The 18,567-nt window shown below is 42.9% G+C and overlaps 1 protein-coding gene across 8 annotated transcripts in view; it reads left to right on the forward strand.

The window, feature by feature from the left end:
• The window catches only part of RNF8 (ring finger protein 8), a 37,142-nt gene extending 30,055 nt beyond the window's left edge, over positions 1-7,087 (forward strand). For 7 of the 8 annotated variants that reach the window (XR_011563379.1, XR_011563376.1, XR_011563374.1 and 4 more), the window contains 3 exons: positions 545-749; positions 2,060-2,183; positions 6,627-7,087. Coding sequence is in view for 1 of the 8 variants with exons in the window: in XM_019986162.2 (XP_019841721.2) it covers positions 545-749; positions 6,627-6,643 (222 nt within the window). In the remaining 7 variants the exon portion in view is untranslated. The remainder of the gene's footprint in view (positions 1-544; positions 750-2,059; positions 2,184-6,626) is intronic. The other variant, XM_019986162.2, reaches the window with a different exon arrangement.
• The last annotated feature ends 11,480 nt before the right edge of the window (positions 7,088-18,567 follow it).

Genomic DNA, 18,567 nt, shown 5'->3' on the forward strand with positions numbered 1-18,567 from the left:
GTTTTTAGATTCTTTTTCCCTAGCCTAAGTTCTTTTACGTATACTTTTTAAAGCTTCTTTTGAGTAGAGATAAGGCTCTCCTACCATTCTGTATACTGAGTATTCACTGTGTGAATTAAAATTGAGGTTCTAATTCACCATTAGGACATAAATTTGTTTTTTATGAGAGAACTAGTGATGTATTTGTATCAGACATGCACGTTTTCTAGTCCTACTTAAGTCCAGTGACTTGTATTTGCAGGACAGCTAAGCCACGTTGGCAGTGTGAACTGAGTTGGTGGAACAAAATAAGACAAATCAGCCTACCTGGAGCCCGAGTTTATGAGCTTAACTTTGAGAGAGAAAACAAATAATCTAACATGAAGCTTAAAATTTACAGTTCCTAGGAATGATTCTGATACCCTTTGTAAGCCCTCTAGATGAAGTTATGGTTAAATTTCCATTTCGTCTTGAGAACTAACTCCTTTCGTAACTCTGAGATCACAACGGCCCTGGGGGAGTAAGGGTCACAGTTCTCATGTGTGTGTTCACGTTTCCATTTTAGGCTGTCACCTTGAACTGTGCCCATAGTTTCTGCTCCTACTGTATCAATGAGTGGATGAAGCGGAAAGTAGAATGCCCCATTTGTCGGAAGGACATCAAGTCCAAAACCCGCTCCCTGGTTCTGGACAATTGCATTAGTAAGATGGTAGACAATCTGAACTCAGAAGTGAAAGAACGACGAATTGTCCTCATCAGGGAACGAAAAGGTGAGTGAGTATGAAAAGAGGTGAGTCCCCTCAACAGAGTTAAAGAGTTTTTTGGATCCAGAAGAGTCAGATAAATGATTCTTGAGCTTAAGAAGGAGGTGGAAGAAATGGGGGAAAGTAAAGGAAGCTAAAGGTAATAACCATGTAAGAAACAGTTGAGGCAGATGGAATATGTGGGCAGCGGGGAATGGGGAGGCTTAGGTGTTTGTGTCTTAGTTACGGGAATAGAAAAACACACGGGTGGACAACTTACAGTGTTAGTCACTAGATGGGGCTGTCGTTCAAGACAGTTTAGTTGCTGTCTATTGCTGTCGGTAGGTTGCAGAAACCTTAGGTTGGGTACACAATAAATTATAAATAGGATTTGTACAAGTCAAAGATTCAGAACTTGGAAAATGCCAAAAAATATGAAGAAAAGATGTATAGGTTCTATCTGTAAGAGTCACAGCTTAACTACACAAATCGGGCATAACGTTAAGCCAAAAAGAGATTAATTTAATCCTACTATGTTAACTTTACTAGTACTAGTATGACTCAGTCGTGTCCAACTCTTTGCGACCCCCTGGACTGTAGCCCACCAGGCTCCTCCCTCCATGGGATTCTCCAGGCAAGAATACTGGAGTGGGTTGCCATTTCCTTCTCCAGGGGATCTTCCCCACCTAGGGATCGAACCCGGGTCTCCCGCATTGTGGGCAGATGCTTTAACCTCTGAGCCACCAGGGAAGCATGTTAACTTTGTGCGTCCTTATAAAAAAGTTTCCCGGAGAGACTTTGAATAAAGAGATTAGGGAAGTGGGGGTGGGTGAGTTTCCTCAAGGAACCATACTCCCATAGAGAGTATCTGCTCCTCTAACACAAGTGATCTCATCACACTTGGGGCCTGCTCTGTTGAGGATTGCAGAGCCACTCTGCTTGAGACTTAAATGTCCTTGTGGCAAAAGAATGTATCCTGGGGCAAAGCACAAGGAAACTAGTGGATCAGAAGAATTGGTTATTAGGCAGGGATGAGAGTTCAGAGGAGGAGGGTAGATCTGATTATCATGTTCAGTCCCTTTAGAAATCCTATACAGCTCTACCCTCTGGGAAAGCTCAGAGTACTGAGAGGTCAATTGGTTGCACATAAAGGGCCAGTCAGAGAAGAAGAATCAAAAGCTCACTGCCCTTCCAGGTGCTTCCCACCACCTGGCCATCGGGAAGCCATGTTCATGTATGTATTTGGATGTACCCTTTTCTGAGTTAAGAGAAGCCAAAGGCTTAAATGCCACAGTGCTAAGAACAGGATCTTCTGTCTATTGCTTTCTTTCTCCTAGCCCTTCAGCAAATATCAGCCTCTTTGAATCAGGCCAGAAATCTGATGCTGACTTGTAAGCAGCTGTAGTGTGGAATTGGCCCTTGGTTGGTGAGCCATTGCAGGGGCAGCAGACCAGTCACAGGGTAGGTGTTGAGCCTGTTTTGCCCAAGGAAGACATTCTGACCTTTGGGAGGGTAGGGCAGCTCTCAGGTGGCTCTTTGAAGTCAAAGTATTTTCTGCTTTTTTGACAATTATGTGCTATTGGACTTTGTGCCCAGTTTTGAGTCCCTATAGGTGTGTGTGTGTGTGTGTGTGTGTGTGTTTTAATCCTCCTAGGAGCCACTTGATTCTGGCAGAATCCGTTGCTGTTTCTCTCCACCTCTCATCAGTCCTTAACCATTTATAGAAACATTACACTAGGCACTGGAATAAAGAGATAAGGTATTATCTCAGCTCTCACGATCTGTGGAGGAGACAGAAAAGCAAGTAGGTTGCGTGCAAGTTCCATAATAGGGTGCTGAAAAAACTGCAGAGGAGAGGACATTCAATTTGACCTGGACAGGTTGGAGGTATGGGAACAAGCTTCACAGAAGAAGTGACATTTGAACTGAGTTCCAACGGCTCTGGGGATGATGCTTTCCAAGCAGAGGAATCAGCACAAGCACAGAGGTGTGAGAAGCAGTGAGCTGTTTGTTCCTCGCAGGGCCCTGCTTAGTGGCCCAAACAGGACACAAGGTCTGTATGGTGCCAGAGGAGCATGAGGACAGCCGAGGCTTAGGAGGTGTCTGCTGAGGTGTTGTGAATGCCTTCTGTTTTCTTCTCCCCTTTCTGAGAGGAATGCTGACCTGGGAACCCAGATTTGACCAAGCCTGTGAGCTTAAGTTTGCTGCGTCTGTGTGTGGGTGGGGATACCCAAGTACTTTCTTTTTTTGCTTTTTGGTTTTTGGATGTTATGATTTTTATTTTTTTCTTTGAAGTAAAATTGATGTACCTAGTGACTTGATATTTTTATACGTTACAGAATTATCACCATAATAAGTCTAGTTACCATCTGTCACTATACAAAGTGATTACAGTATTACTGATTATATTCCCTGTGCTGTACATTACATCCCTGTGACTTAATTTATTTTGTAAGTGGAAGTTAATTCCCTTCCCCTGTTTCACCCATTCTGCTATCACTTTCCACATTCCCGCTATCACAAACCCCCAGATTGTTCTTTGTAGATTGTATTTATAAGTCTGTTTCTGTTTTGTTATGTTTGTTCATTTGTTTTTTAGATTCCAGATTTAAGTAAAATCGTATGGAATTTGCCTTTCTCTCTGATTTATTTCACTTAACAGAGTACCTTCTAGGTTCATCCATGTTGTTGCAAATGGGAAGATCTCATTCTTTTTTATGGCTGAGTAGTAGCCCCTTGTGTGTGTGTGTATGTATTTATGTATGTGTATTTTCTTTATTCATGTGTTGATGGGCACCTAAGTTCTTTCTGTATCGTAGCTGTTGTCACTAATGCTGCAGTGAACACTGGGGGTGCATATGTCTTTCTGAGTTAATGTTTTCATTTTCTTTGGATAAATACCTAGAAGTGGAATTGTTGGGTTTTATGGTAGCTCTTTTTTTAATTTTCTGAGGAACCTCAGTATTGTTCTCCATAGTGGTTGTACCAGTTTACATTCCTACCAACAGTGGAGGAGGGTTCCTTTCTCTCCACACACCCATATAGACTTTCTTCACCCAGCCCGCTGACTAGGTTTCTTCTCAAAAGTCCAAGCATGGTAGATGCATGCAGCCATTGGAAAGAGAAAGAAGGACCCTGTGTCCTAAATTCATCTGTGACTCCTCTCACGCAGAGTTAATACTGCAAGGTGGATAATATCAGACCCCTCTTCTCTCTCCGAAGGCTAAAGCAGGTACCTTTTTGGTGACACTGGGAGCCGACAAAGTAAACCGGATCGGCCTGCCTGATGCACGCACTGGCTGAGAGCAGCTCTGGCAGCAGTCTCGGTTTCTGCAGTTATCGCAGCAAGTGCAGCTTTGAGGTTTTCTCCAGAGACAGACGGAGGTGCTGAGGCCTGATTTAGGGAAACAGGTGCCAGAGCCATCAGCAGCTTCAGTGGGCTGCAGTGTGGAGTTTAGAGGAAATTCTCAGTTCAGATACCACCCTTCTTTGCCAATTGAAAGCCGGTTTAATCCCCAGTGCATGGGAATTTTTAAAGGACCAAATGTAGGATCTGGAAAGTAGAATTGGCAGGCCTGTAATTGTCACTGTTCTGACACTGGCAGGGCCCTTTTCCTCCTGGGTAGGGGAGCGCTTATCACAGGTTTGGAGAGGAGGGTCTGCCTGTCTGATTTCACCAAGAGCAGTGCTACTCCAGGCCTGCCTGGCTGGTTGGTGTCTTCAAGGCCCATATCCCCATGGGAGAGTAATGCCTTATGATTGATTAGCCATAGATCCTCAGTAAAGTCTGTGGGGCCAGATTATCCAGAAGAGGGGAGGAGGAGGAGAGTTTAGGGTGCCAGATCCTGTGTTGGAGAAAGGGTGCCCTGGAGCTGGGGCAGATAATGAATGTTAAGCACGTGTCGCGTGAGTAATTGCAGCCTTCTGGGATATTGACATGAGGTTTTTCTGAAGGAAAGATGTTTTGTGACATGAGCTGGGGAGGTGCTGGAGCTGAGTCTTCTGTCAGTTGCCCCCCACCTTCCCCGTTTGTTCTATTCTCATTAAGTGTTGGTCGGTTCACATGAGTGTTAACATTCTCACTTTAAGCTTTCCCTCGGAGTTTCTTTGGGTTGTGCTCAAAAAAGAAAAAAGCAAATTATCTAGAATAAAATCTTGCCAGTCCTTTAGAACAGGGATTTTCAGTCCAGAGACTTTTTCAGATTGCAGTTCCCAGCTCCCTTGGTACTATAATATGAAAGTGAGGCTGCTAGTGGGAGTTGTCCATGGCCTTTCGGGGGTGTTGAGGTGGGGAGAAAGGTTTATGGACCACAGCTTTCCCGAATCTGTGAGAGATTGGTGGTCTCTGGGAAGATTGGCCCAGGTAAGATCACATAGCCTGTGGCTCTTGCCGGCTTCCTATAGGCTAGGAGGAGTGTGATCCAGACACAGGACAGGAGAAACTCTGTCTCTGAAGAGAGCACCTGGCAGGCTTTCCCTGGTTATTACCCATCATCACCTGTTGAAAGACAGAGCCTCATAAAGGACTATGTAGGGAATGGCAGCAGTAACAGTGTCTGCCAAGTTGACCTCATCCAGAGAGAATACTTGTTACCAAGATGTTTTATGTTTTTTTGACTCTACCGTGTGGATTGCAGATGAGATCTTATTTCCCTGACTAGGGATTGAACCCAGTGCCTGCGGCAGTGGAATTTCAGAGTCCTAACCACTGGACTACTAGGGGATTCCCAGCAAGTACCCAGTCCTGCACCAAGAACCTAGAAGGTCACGTGCATGAAGTCAGCATGCCCACCTGGTATAAGGACAGTGTTTGTCTAAGATAAAGTGGCTCTCAGCAAGACTGGCATGGGGTGGGGGCAGGTGTCCACATACATGCACTCACAGTTTATAATGCTGGACTCTTAAAAATTTATCCTTTGCAAAATTATCATGGGATCAAAAATTATCAGATTTGTTAATAGAAGCTTAAAAAAAAAAAAAATTCTCCATCACCACCCTCTCATTTTTGCCCCTCCCTTTTTCCTTCCCTTCTCTTTTGTCACTTATTGTCATTCCTTGCCTTGTCCCTTGATGGATGTCTCCTCCATAACCCTTATTATCCCCTTATATATAAATGTAATAACCCTTTCAATCTGCCTTCCAAAGCATTCCACACCTTAATCTCAAAGAAAGTCTTGAGATTGCCTTTGGTGTAAGCAAGATCCCTGCTTCTCTGGGATCAAGGAAGCAGAAGCTAATGGAAAACACTAGAGGCCAGTGAATAGCCCCTCCCACCCCCTCCCTCTCTGGACAGACTTTGAAGGTGCATCTCTTCCCTGCTTGTTGCTGTATATGTATTTCCTTCCTTCCTCCAAAAGGTACTAACTGAACCAGCTTTGTGCCTGGCACTCTTCTAGGTATGAGGAATAGAAGAAGTGAAAATCTAATTAGTTAGATGTGATTTGTGCTTTCTCACTAATAAAGCAAGAAAGGGGCCAGGAGTGATGGAAAGAGTGTTGGCAGTCCTTGATACAGTAGTCAGGGTAGTCACTAAGGAGAAGGTGGTGTTGGGGGAAGTTCTAAAGGCGGTGCCCATGCTGCTGTCTAGGGAAAGGGTTTTGGAGGAACAGCATGGAGGCGACATAGCGGGAGTGGAATGAGCGATGGGGAGGAGAAGAGGAAGTGAGGTCAGAAGGTTGGGCAGAGGGCAGGCTGAGTAGAGATTTATAGGCCTTTGGAAGGACTTCAACTTTTACTCTGGAAGAAGAGAAGGGTGGGCTGTAAGCAGAGTGATGTGACCTCACATCTGTGTCTTGATTCACCGTGGCTGCTGTGTGGGGAAAGGCCTGAGGAGGGCAGCAGGGAGGCCAAGGAAGGAAATGCAGGCTCCTCCTCTATTTCTCTCTCTCTCTCTTGTCTCCAAAGGAAAGAGATTGTTCTGAAGACAGTGCTCCAGGGGCGTGGACAGACTGCAAGGCACTAGGAACTTCAGATGGTCTGGAAGATTCTCTTGGACGGTCTTGGGCATCTCTGAGAGCGTGGGATGGACCCACTGGGACAGAATGAGTTAGGAAACCCTCCATCACGAGCCTCCGCCTGGGCCGTCCCTGCTGCCACCATTGTCTGAAGCCCCGACTGCTTCAGGGTCCTTGAGAGACTCTGTTCACTACATGTTGTATGGGTTATATATATCTGTTGTACTTTTTAAACTTGTTGTTATTGTTTGGGTACCTCAGAAGCACCTCTGTTGACATTTGTTTGGGACAAATTGGGTATTACCCCTATTGCTGCCCCCGAAGGCAAAGGCAGCCTCTATTTGAGAGGATGGCATACCTCTTCTTTGTGAAAACAAGATGTCATTTCCTGAAAATAAAATGTAAAACCGATCAGTTGCTCAGCTGGGCTTTGGTATATTTATCTTCCTTTCCTTCCAGCTCCAGACAGTCTCACAAGTAAACACTGGCAGCTCATAAATCGCAACCAAGAAAGTCACTGTATCAGATGATATACTCAAGTGAATGTCTGCCTCAGAAGCCAAGCCCAAGATTGTGACCGCAGCAGATGGCTCTGTTAAGCCCCTGACTGGCGTGTCGCCTTTTCATTTCAGAGATGAGTCACCACTTCCTGGTTTTAGGATGGAGTGAATTCCCTTCTTTCAGCTGGAGTTCCAAAGTATCTGTTTTACCTAAAGTATCTGTTTTACCTAATGTCAGGCATGATTGAGAACCTGATATGCTTTAAAAAAAATTAAAAGCCATTTCTCTTTTGCTGCTTTCCTGTTTTAAACAAAACTAGTTTGATGTTTGGGAAACAGAAGCGTAGGAAAACCTGTGGTATCCTTGGTTACCAGTGATGAGAAGGAAGGAAAACACAGGAAGCTGCAGAGTAGTTATTTAAAACAAGGAGCTCCAGTAGGAAACTGGTTGTGCATTATGTCATTCAGTGATTTGTTTCCAGATGGAAAAGTATTTTCCTCTCCATTTTTACTGCCTGCCTATGGAACCTTTCTTTGTAGTTCTTTATTTATATTACAGGTATTTCATAGCGATGGTAGGTTTTTCCATTATTGAATCTTCTGTATATTGGGATTCTAGTGTCCCTAGTCTTCACGTCCATCTTTCTCAACAGGATTACTGATTGAAATACTGGTGCTGTCAAGGAAGAATAAGTTAAACATAGAAAATAATACTTTAAAAATAGCCATTATAAACCAACACCATATTGTAAAGCAGTTATCCTCCCAATAAATAAAAAATAAAATTTTTTTAAAACCTTAAAAAAAAATAGCCATTATAACCAAATCAAAAAACTCTGGAGAAATAGAAGGAAGATTACTACCATCTTGATGTAACAGTCTCCTGTTTATCCCCTGTCTATGTGTTTTGTTTATACATTGCATGGGATATAAATATTTCTAGAATTGTACAGATAAATACTTTTTTTATAAGGGAGAGGTGCTTTTATCAGAAAAGTTGACAGTCTGGGGAAATGGTAGACTCATGTCCAAAGACCAACTCCAAAAATCCGGGTTAGCTATGACAGCTTATTTTTGTTTTTTTATTATTATTATTTTTTAATTGAAGTACAATTGATAACAGTGTTGTTACTTTGCAGCGAATCGAAGTGAAGTGAAGTCACTCAGTTGTGTCCAGTTCTTTGCAACCCCATGGACTGTAGCCTACCAGGTTCCTCCGCCCCTGGGATTTTCCAGGCAAGAGTACTGGAGTGGGGTGCCATTGCCTTCAGTTATATATACTTTCTGTTTGTAATATTCTTTTCCATTATATTTTATCACTGAATGTAGTTCCCTGTGCTGTGCAGTAGGACCTTGTTGATCCGTTCTCTATATTATAGCTTCATCTACCAACCCCAGCCTCTCGCCCAGCCCCTCCCCTACTCCCTTTCCCCTTGGCAACCATAAATCTGTTTTCTGCATCCATGCGTCTGATTTGTAGATAGGTTTGTTCGTGTCATATTTTAGATTCCACCTTTAAGTGATAGCATATGGGATTCGTCTTTCTTTTTCTGACCTACTTCAGTTAGTATGATTGAAGTACATCTGTTTGCATCCATGTTGCTGCAAATGGCATTATTTAATTCTTCTTTTATGACTGAGGAGTATGCCGTTATATATATGTATCACATCTTTATCAATTCATCTGTCAGTGGATATTTAGTTTCCATATCTTGGCTATTGTGAGTAGCGCTGCTATGAATATAAGGGGTGCAGGTATCTTTTTGAATTAGAGTTTTGTCTGGATATATGCCCAGGAGTGGGATTGCTGGATCATATAGCAATTCTATTTTTAGTTTTCTGAGGACCCTCAACACATTTTTCTATAGTGGCTGTACCAACTTACATTCCCACCAACAGTGTAGGAGGGTTCCTTTTTCTGCACATCTTCTCTTACATGTTATTTGTAGAGTTTTTAATAATGACCATTCTGACCCCGGTGCGAGGTGGTTCCTCATTGTAATTTTGATTTGCCTTTCTCCAATAATTAGCAATGTTGAGCATCTTGTCATGTACCTATTGGCCATTTGTATTTTTTCTTCGGAGAAACGTCTAAGTCTTCTGTCCATTTTTTGATTGAATTATTTGGGGGTTTTTGTTGTTGAATTGTATAAGCTGTTTGTATATTTTGAAAGTTAACCCCTTACTGGTTGCATCATTTTTATTTCTGTTGCCTTGGGAGACTGACCTAAGAAAACATTGGTACAATTTATGTCAGAGAATGTTTTGCCTGTGATCTCTTCTGGGTGTTTAATGGTGTATGAAAGTGAAAGTGAAGTCACTCAGTCGTGTCCGACTCCTTGTGACCCCATGGACTGTAGCCTACCAGGTTCCTCCATCCATGGGATTTTTCCAGGTAAGAGTACTGGAGTGGGTTGCCATTTCCTTCTCCAGGGGATCTTCCCAACTCAGGGCTCGAACCCAGGTCTCCCGCATTGTAGATAGACACTTTACCCTCTGAGCCATCAGGGAAGTCCTAAATGGTGTTATGTCTTATGTTTAAGTCTTTAAGCCATTTTGAGTTTACTTTTGTGTATAGTAAGAGGGTGTGTTCTAACTTCATCAGTTTACATGTGGGTCTCCAAGTTTCCTGATACCACTTGCTGAAGAGACTTTTTCCGCTTGTGTAGTCTCGCCTCCTTTGTCAAAGATTAATTGACTGTAGGTGTGTGTGTTTATTTCTGGGCTCTCTGTTCTGTTCCACTGAGCCTCACATGTCTGTTTTTTTGTGCAGATACTGCACCGTTTTAATTTACTGTAGTATTGTCTGAAGTTGAGAAGGTTATGCCTCCTGCTTGCTGCTTTTTCTTCAAGATCTCTTTGGCAATTCTGGGTCTTTTACAGCTTCATATAAAATTTTAGGACTATTTGTTTTAGTTCTGTGAAAAATGTCATGAGTAATTTGATAAAGATTGCATTAAATGTGTAGATTGATCTGGGTAGTATGGCCACTTTAACAATGTTAATTCTTCCAATCCAAGAGTATGGGATATCTTTCCATTTCTTTTGAGTCATCTTCAGTTTCCTTTATTAATGTTTTATAGTTCTCAGTGTAGAAGTCTTTCACCTCCTTGGTCAGGTTTATTCCTAAGTATTTTATTTTTTGGAGTGTGACTTTTGAAAGGTATTGTTTTTTTTCTTACATCACTTTTGTGATATTTCACTAGTCGTGTAAAGAAATGCAGATGATTTCTGTGTGTTAATCTTGTATCCTTCCTTGCTGAATTCATTTATAAGTTCTGGTAATTTTCTATAGAGTCATTAGGGTGTTCTATGTACAGAATCGTGCCGGGCTTCCCGGGTGGTCCAGTGGTTAAGAATTCATGTCACAATGCCAAGGACACCGGTTCAATCCCTGGTCCAGGAAGATCCCTGGGTGCCTTGGAGCAGCTAAGCCTGTGCGCCACAACTACTGAGCCCACGCTCTTGAGCCCACGCTCTGCAACAGAGAAGCCCTCACAGCCAAAGAGTGACCTCTCTTTGCCACAACTAGAGAAAGCCCACACGCAGCAACAACAACCCAGTGTAGCCAAAAATAGATCAATAAATGAATGTTTAAAAAAAATCATGTCATCTGCATATAATCATCTGGTAATAGGGTCACATGTTTTGAAATCATCTGGTAATATGGTTGCATGTTTTGAAATCGGAAGGTACGAAAGGACCTAGGGTGAAAAGCCTGTCACCTTTGTGCCCCAGTGGCACTTCCCTGCACAGAGGTGACGAGTGGTGCTGCTTCCTCCTATGTTCTTCCAGAGATGTTCTCTGTCTGTACAAGCAAAACATACATGTAGGCCTTCTTTCCCACAGATGGTAACAAACTGCACACTGCTTTGCACCTTGCTGTTTCCAGTCACATCTTGATGACTGGTCCGTGTCAGAACATGTGGAATCTTCTCTTTCTGTGTCACAGCTGCCTAGTACTCTGTTACGTGTTTGCACCATGAATTTGTTTTTCCAGTTTTTCTCTTTTTAAATCTAAGTTGCTTTAAACCCTTTACTCGTTGTTCATACAACTCTCAAAGTCCTATTAAATAGATCTCAGAATATATACTTTCAACTAAAACAAACAAACAAAAAATAATGGCAATAAAAATGACATAGACCCCATAAAGTGGTATATGAAGAATGAAAAAAAGGAAATCTGGAAATTCACCTAGTGGGAGTTCTTTATTAAAATCAAGGAGTTGTAATCTTAAAAAAAAAAAAAAATTATGGATATAGCTTTTTCTAAATGTTAGTAATGGTCTAGTAAATCTGGTTCCATAGTAATCTGACTACTTCTATCTGCAATTCCAATAATCTACATTGAAATAAGAACAGAATCTATTAGGCTCCCAATTCCACCAAACCCTACAGTACAAAACTTCAGTAAAACCAAGGCAGAGTATCCATGGTAAAATCAGTCTGCTCCCAACCAACCAAGAAAAAGATATCATTTGGTATGAATAGCCATTTACATTCTGACAAGATCTAGGCTTGAGAAAATCAGTTTCATTTCTAGTAAGATTTGTGTCATTGCCACTAAAATCCTTATAATTTATGTTGCATGCTATATAATTGTGTTGGGTGACTGCAAATGAGCTGTATAGTTAAAACTATAGTTAACTGGTTCTTAAATGGTCAGGTGGTTACCATGCTGGAGAATTCCATGGACAGAAGTACAGTCCAGGGGTTCACAAAGAATTGGACACGACCGAGTGACTAACACTTCCACTTTTTTTTTTTTTTTACCATGTTGGGGACAAGTAGCTTCCCTCTTTTTACTCTGTTTTAAAACAGTGCTGCAGGGAACAGCCTTATACATCACTGGAGGAAAGATCCTCAGAAGAGACACCTCTTAACTCAAGAGCCTAAAGGCTGTCTGCAGAGACTGATCTCACAGCATGATCCTTTTCTTCTCTTCCTTGGCTGTTGGACACAGTGACTTGCAACCTCTCCTTCCAAAACACATGTTTCAAGGGTGCACACAAGTTCAGACAATGAGTTCTTAAATAAAAAAAAGACTTTAAAAACGGGTTTGAATCCCCAGTCCTGCTATTTGTAACTGTGTGACCTTGGGCAAGTTACTCAACCTCCCTGAGCCTCAGTTTCTTCATATCTAAAATACCCTGATCTGTTATTGTGAGGTCTAAATATTCCAATTATTGCACTGCTCAGAAACAAACTTAAATGTTCTGTTATTAAAGGACACAAACCAAAAATTAACCCAAACTTTCACATCGTTTCTCTCAGCCACAATACGTTCTTTTCCCAAAGCGATACCTGATATGAAACACCATCTCCATTTTGCTTGCCTGGGAAGATACGTGGTAACTTTTTTGCCTTGCAGCGCCAAACCACAGTACAGCTGAACCCCACCACTGTGCATTCTGGCTCTAATTAAAGGCATGTTCTCTGCAACAGGGCTCTGAGAAACTGGGTAAAGAGGGTTTGTTTCGGATTCTGGCTTTATTAAGCAGATGAATGCAGCCAGCAAGCTCTGTGAAGCGCTTTGCAGTGAGTGGCAGGTGTCCTGTGTCCATCTGATTATGTTAACCTAGAAAGGGCTCACTCTACCTCTAGCCAGTCTTCATGCCAGCAATCAGACTCTGCCAGGGCGGGGGACTTTGCCCTTTGTGGGTTGGATAGCTGGATACCTGTTATCTGATTTTCTGATTGGAAACTGCTGTTTTTATAGAAGGACCTAAATCCCCTCGTTATCTCCAGCCCTTCTCTCTCAAGTACTTTCTGCTCTGTGAACAACCATCCAGGCAGTCACCACAGCTCCAAGAGCGCCTGGGATGGGCACCTCTCTCCAACTGCCTGTTTGGCTTTTTATAGCCTGACTCTGTGTAGAATCTCCTCACTTCCTATCTGAAGATAAATCAGGCGTGCCCTAGGTTTGTCTGTCTCAACAACTCATTCCCCTAGGCTTCTAAAAAAAAAGTCTACAATTAATCTATTTGACATAGAAATTAAAGGAAGGAATGTCTAACTTGCACTGTGGTCCTAACCTAAGAAGAGTCTAAGATGGTTAAAATCCTAGTATCGCTGTCTCTTACCCAGAAAAGCAGTCTTGTTAACAGCGGCAGGGCCTGATCTGAGCAGAATGCTGCCGCTGGTAACTGGAGGCCAAGCGCTTGTTCTTCTGAACACCAGAAAACTTCCCAGCTGGTCAACTCTTTGAACTGTTTCCATCAATGGGGGTTGAAGCTGTAGGAGCTCCTGAGGAGAAGATGGGACCTTGTGTTGATGAAAAGTAATGAACTGTCTTATCTGATTCTTTCATTTTAGATGAGCCTATGAATCCTGCACGATAAAGACACAGATGCTGGAATTCCTTTGTCTGCAGCATCCCCAAACAGTGTGCCCACCAGGGGTTACCCGAGCTCATCAATTTGATTTCCAAGCAAGCTTGTTGCTTTACCAGAGTCTAATCTGGATCCCCACGTCAAGTCCAATTTCCAGACCCACCCTCCCTGCGGTCCATCTTCCCCAGGACCTGTGAATACTCGAATCTTGAGTGACTTCTCAGTCATCTAGTCGCTTATTGAATTCTGGATGTCTGCAATTCAATTCAGCATTAGTTGTTGGATGCCCATTTTTTACTAGGTCCTGCTCTAGGTGTTTATGCCCCAAACAAAAGAAAAAAAGCCATTGTAAGCTACATTCTAGTAAAGAGTCAAAAGATCACAAGCTTGCCACAAAGGTTTATCAGATCCTCTGGAAGTGGTTTAGCAGTGCTGCCTACCTAAAAGCCAGCATAGTGGGTGTGCCTTCATCCACACATTTCCAGAAATGGGATTTTGGATAAGGGGGTCCTGTGGAGGTGCAGAGGGGTTGAAGTGATGGAGCTTGGATTCAAGCCTGGTTAGGGTGGAAAATGAAGACAGGAGGGAGGTGATAATTAGACTATAGATGAGTCCAGGGCCTGCAGGAGGTACCACAGGATCAAAGAACAGTATCTGAAAGAGAGAGCTGGGAGTTGGAGAACTGATGTGTGGATTTAGTATTTAAAGACTGGAATAGTTCTACAACCAAACAATGATGTTTTTAATCTCAAAATGATGAGGCTTTGCTTGATGAGCACTCTCCTTCATGAAAGTAACCTCATTTGTTTTAATTATACATGTGTGTTAGTCACTCAGTCGTGTCCGACTCTGTGACTCCATGGACTGTAGCCACCAGGCTCCTCTGTCCATGGAATTTCACAGGCAAGAATACGGGAGTAGGTTGCCATCCCTTCTCCAGGGAATCTTCCCAACCCAGGGATCGTACCTGGATCTCTCACATTACAGGCAGGTTCTTTACTATCTGAGCCACGAGGGAAGCCCCTTTAATTATACAGACCATATGTATTTTATTAATATAATTACTATTGTTTTATTTATACAATAAATTTATTTAATAAAAATTATAATTTATTAAATATTTCTATATTATATGTTGATACATTGTTCTTATGGATATGTTCTTTTACATATATTCATTTGAAGATAGCATATTTTTAAATAATATGTAAGAGCTTCATTTTTGAGGATATATTTTTACTTTAATTCTTTATCACCCATTTTCTTTTCCACCTTAATCTCCAGCTGCAACAGTCAAAACAAATTAAGCATTATTTTAAGATGCTGTTACAAAAATCTTCGGTTCCTGTCCTTTTCTTGCATCTATCTCACCTACATTTGTCTTTTTTGACTATTCATCACCCAGACTACTTTCATATTAATAACTAATTCCCTTCCTTATGAAGCAAAGCCCTCTTCCCCACAAAGAAGCTGAAAGTACTTGCTTTCCCAAAGAATTCCTTGTGGCTAGAGCTACATACAGAACTGCTGCTGCTGCTAAGTCACTTCAGTCGTGTCCGACTCTGAGCGACCCCATAGACAGCAGCCCACCAGGCTCCCCCGTCCCTGGGATTCTCCAGGCAAGAACACTGGAGTGGGTTGCCATGTCCTTCTCCAATGCATGAAAGTGAAAAGTGAAAGTGAAGTCGCTCAGTCGTGTCTGACTCTTAGCGACCCCATGGACTGCAGCCCACCAGGCTCCTCCATCCATGGGATTTTCCAGGCAAGAGTACTGGAGTGGGGTGCCATTGCTTTCGCCAACATACAGAACAAGGATGCCTTAATTTGGCACTCTCAACCTGTGAACTGGGAATGGGATTTAAAGATGCTGGGCCCAGCAGAATCATGTTCTGTGGGAGAGGTGGCTGATAAGTCATTTCTAGAAGCAGTCGTGACAGTGGCGCTTGCAGGATGGTCCCTGGTCAAGGGCATCTGCCATATAAGCTCTGGTGTGTGTGCCCAGGTGCTGGGGGCAGTAGTGACTATAGAACCACCAAACTGGCTCTGTGGCACAATTTTGGGTGTTACTACTAGCTGTAGCTGCTAAACCTCTTTCTGATACATCCTTGTAATCCTTTCAATATATTCTTTTTCTAATTACTGTATCCAGCAGTCATTTCTGTGGCGTACACCTGAGTCAGAAGACTGGCACAGCCTGGTCCAGCTGTGCCTTACTCCTGTGAGCTGGCCTGTATCCTTCCAAAACATTTTCTTTTGGTTTGAGTTGGCTGCATCAGGTTCTATTACTTGTGTAGGTGGCAGATGTGATGGGGAAGAGTCTGAGCTTCGAGTCTACCTTTTACTTGCTCTGTGACCGTTAGCCAGTTACCCAACTTCTGTGGGTCTCAGTTGTTGTTGTTCAATCGCTTAGTTGGGTCTGACTCTTTGCGACTCCATGGACTGCAGCATGCCAGGCCTGCCTGTCCATCACCAACTCCCGGAGCCTGCTCAGACTGATGCCCATTAAGTTGGTGATGCTGTCTAACCATTTCATCCTCTGCTGCCCCCTTCTCTTGCCTTCAATCTTTCCCAGCATCAGGGTCTTTTCAAATGAGTCAGCTCTTTGCATCAGGTGGCCAAAGTACTGGAGCTTCAACTTCAGCATCTGTCCTTCCAGTGAATATTCAGGGTTGATTTCCTTTAGGATTGACTGGTTTGATCCCCTTGTTGGCCAAGGGACTCCCAAGAGTCTTCTCCAACACCACAGTTCTAAAGCATCAGTTCTTTGGCCTTCAGCCTTCTTTATGGTCCAACTCTCACATCCATACATGACCACTGGAAAAACCATAGCAGTGACTATGATGTCTCTGCTATGTGATGTCTCTGCTTTTTAGTACACTAAGTTTGCCATAGCTTTTCTTACAAGGAGCAAGCATCTTTTAATTTCACAGCTGCACATGCCATCTGCAGTGATTTTGGAGCCAAAAAAAATAAGGTCTGTCACTGTTTCCATTGTTTCCCTATCTATTTGCCATGAAGTGATGGGACTGGATGCCATGATCTCCGTTTTTTGAATGCTGAGTTTTAAGCCAGCTTTTCCACTCTCCTGTTTCACCTTCATCAAGAGGCTCTTTAGTTCCTCTTTACTTTCTGCCATAAGTGTTGTGTCATCTGCGTATCTGAGGTTACTGATATTTCTCCCAGAAATCTTGATTCTAGCTTCTGCTTCATCCAGCCTGGCATTTCCCATGATGTACTCTGCATAGGAGTTAAATAAGCAGGGTGACAATATACAACCTTGATGTAGTCCTTTCCCAATTTGCAACCAGTCCGTTGTTCCCTGTCTGATTCTAACTGTTGCTTCTTGACCTGCATACAGGTTTCTCAGGAGGCAGGTCAGGTGGTCTGGTATTCCCATCTCTTGAAGAATTTTCCACAGTTTGTTGTGATCCACACAGTTAAAGTCTTAGCATAGTCAATGAAGCAGAAGTCTCAGTTACTAGCTCTAAAAGATAAGAGGGCACTTCCTTCTGACCTGCTCTGATTATAGGAGTTGGGTGACCTCTCCCTCAAAGGTCTGTGCTGAGTATGAGGGACAGCTTGAACTGCTCATTGTTGATGCCACCCCTCCCCCCTGCCTGTGGAAGGTTCTCTCTCTCTGTCTTTTCTTTTAAATTTTATCTTGGCTGTGCTGGGTCTCTGTTGTGGAACACAGGCTTTCTCTGGCATGATCAGGCTCAGGAGCTGTGGGTTATGGGCCTTGTTGCCTCCTGGCGTGTGGGATCTTAATTCCCTGACCAGGGATGGACCCCCATGTCCCCAACATTGAAAGGTGGATTCTTAACCACCGGACCACCAGGGAGATCCCTGGAAGCTTCTATTTTAAGTTCATAAGCACTCTAACTTCCAGATGTTCAAGCTGGTTTTAGAAAAGGCAGAGGAACCAGAGCTCAAATTGCCAGCATCTGCTGGATCATGGAAAAATCAAGAAAGTTCCACAAAAACATCTATTTCTGCTTTATTGACTATGACAAAGCCTTTGACTGTGTGGATCACAATAAACTGTGGAAAATTCTTCAAGAGATGGGAATACCAGACCACCTGACCTGCCTCTTGAGAAACCTATATGCAGGTCAGGAAGCAACAGTTAGAACTGGACATGGAACAACAGACTGGTTCCAAATAGGAAAAGGAGTTCGTCAAGACTGTATATTGTCACCCTGCTTATTTAACTTATATGCAGAGTACATCATGAGAAATGCTGGGCTGGAAGAAGCACAAGCTGGAATCAAGATTGCCGAGAGAAATATCAATAACCTCAGATATGCAGATGACACCACCCTTATGGCAGAAAGTGAAGAGGAACTCAAAAGCCTCTTGATGAAAGTGGAAGAGGAGAGTGAAAAAGTTGGCTTAAAGCTCAACATTCAGAAAACTAAGACCATGGCATCCACTCCTATGGTAATGTTTGTGGCTGTGCTTGCTGTGTTGGCTTGTCAGCCAAGGCAGAAAAGGTTCATTGGGCCTATTTGCCTAATCCACCTTCTTTCCAGCCTGTTGATTGGATGAATGAGCCCATTCATATTTTTGTTAATGATGCTCTTCTTTTGGGCGGGGCTTCTATCTATCCTGATAATGTTAAAACAGTGGTCAGCACTCCCTTCAATTTTTAAGGCGTGTTCATTTATCCACCTATTTGCTTTGCCATACCTTCCTCCTTACAAGGATCATCTCCGGTTTTGAATGGACACGTTCAGATCAGATCAGATCAGTTGCTCAGGATGCGTTAGCACTTCTTTAAACGTCATGGTTACTGATTCTCCGAGAGAGCGATGGCAAGAGAGACTTTTGGTCTTTACAGCTGCTGATGCCGGGAGCGCAAGAAAGACTATTTGATGCCTTAAAAAATGCAGCCCCTCATTTAAATGACTATCTGAGCTGTGCACTCCCCACTCCGGAGTCTGATGAACAAGGACTGCAGGTCTGGGAAAGCATAAGCAGAACTTCTGGCTTTCCTCGTTGGAAAAAATGCTTGTATGCCCTAAGGTCACCTATTCCCATTGTTGCCACCAGACATTTT

Source organism: Bos indicus, chromosome 23 (assembly GCF_029378745.1).
Source record: "Bos indicus isolate NIAB-ARS_2022 breed Sahiwal x Tharparkar chromosome 23, NIAB-ARS_B.indTharparkar_mat_pri_1.0, whole genome shotgun sequence".
NCBI lineage: Eukaryota > Metazoa > Chordata > Mammalia > Artiodactyla > Bovidae > Bos > Bos indicus.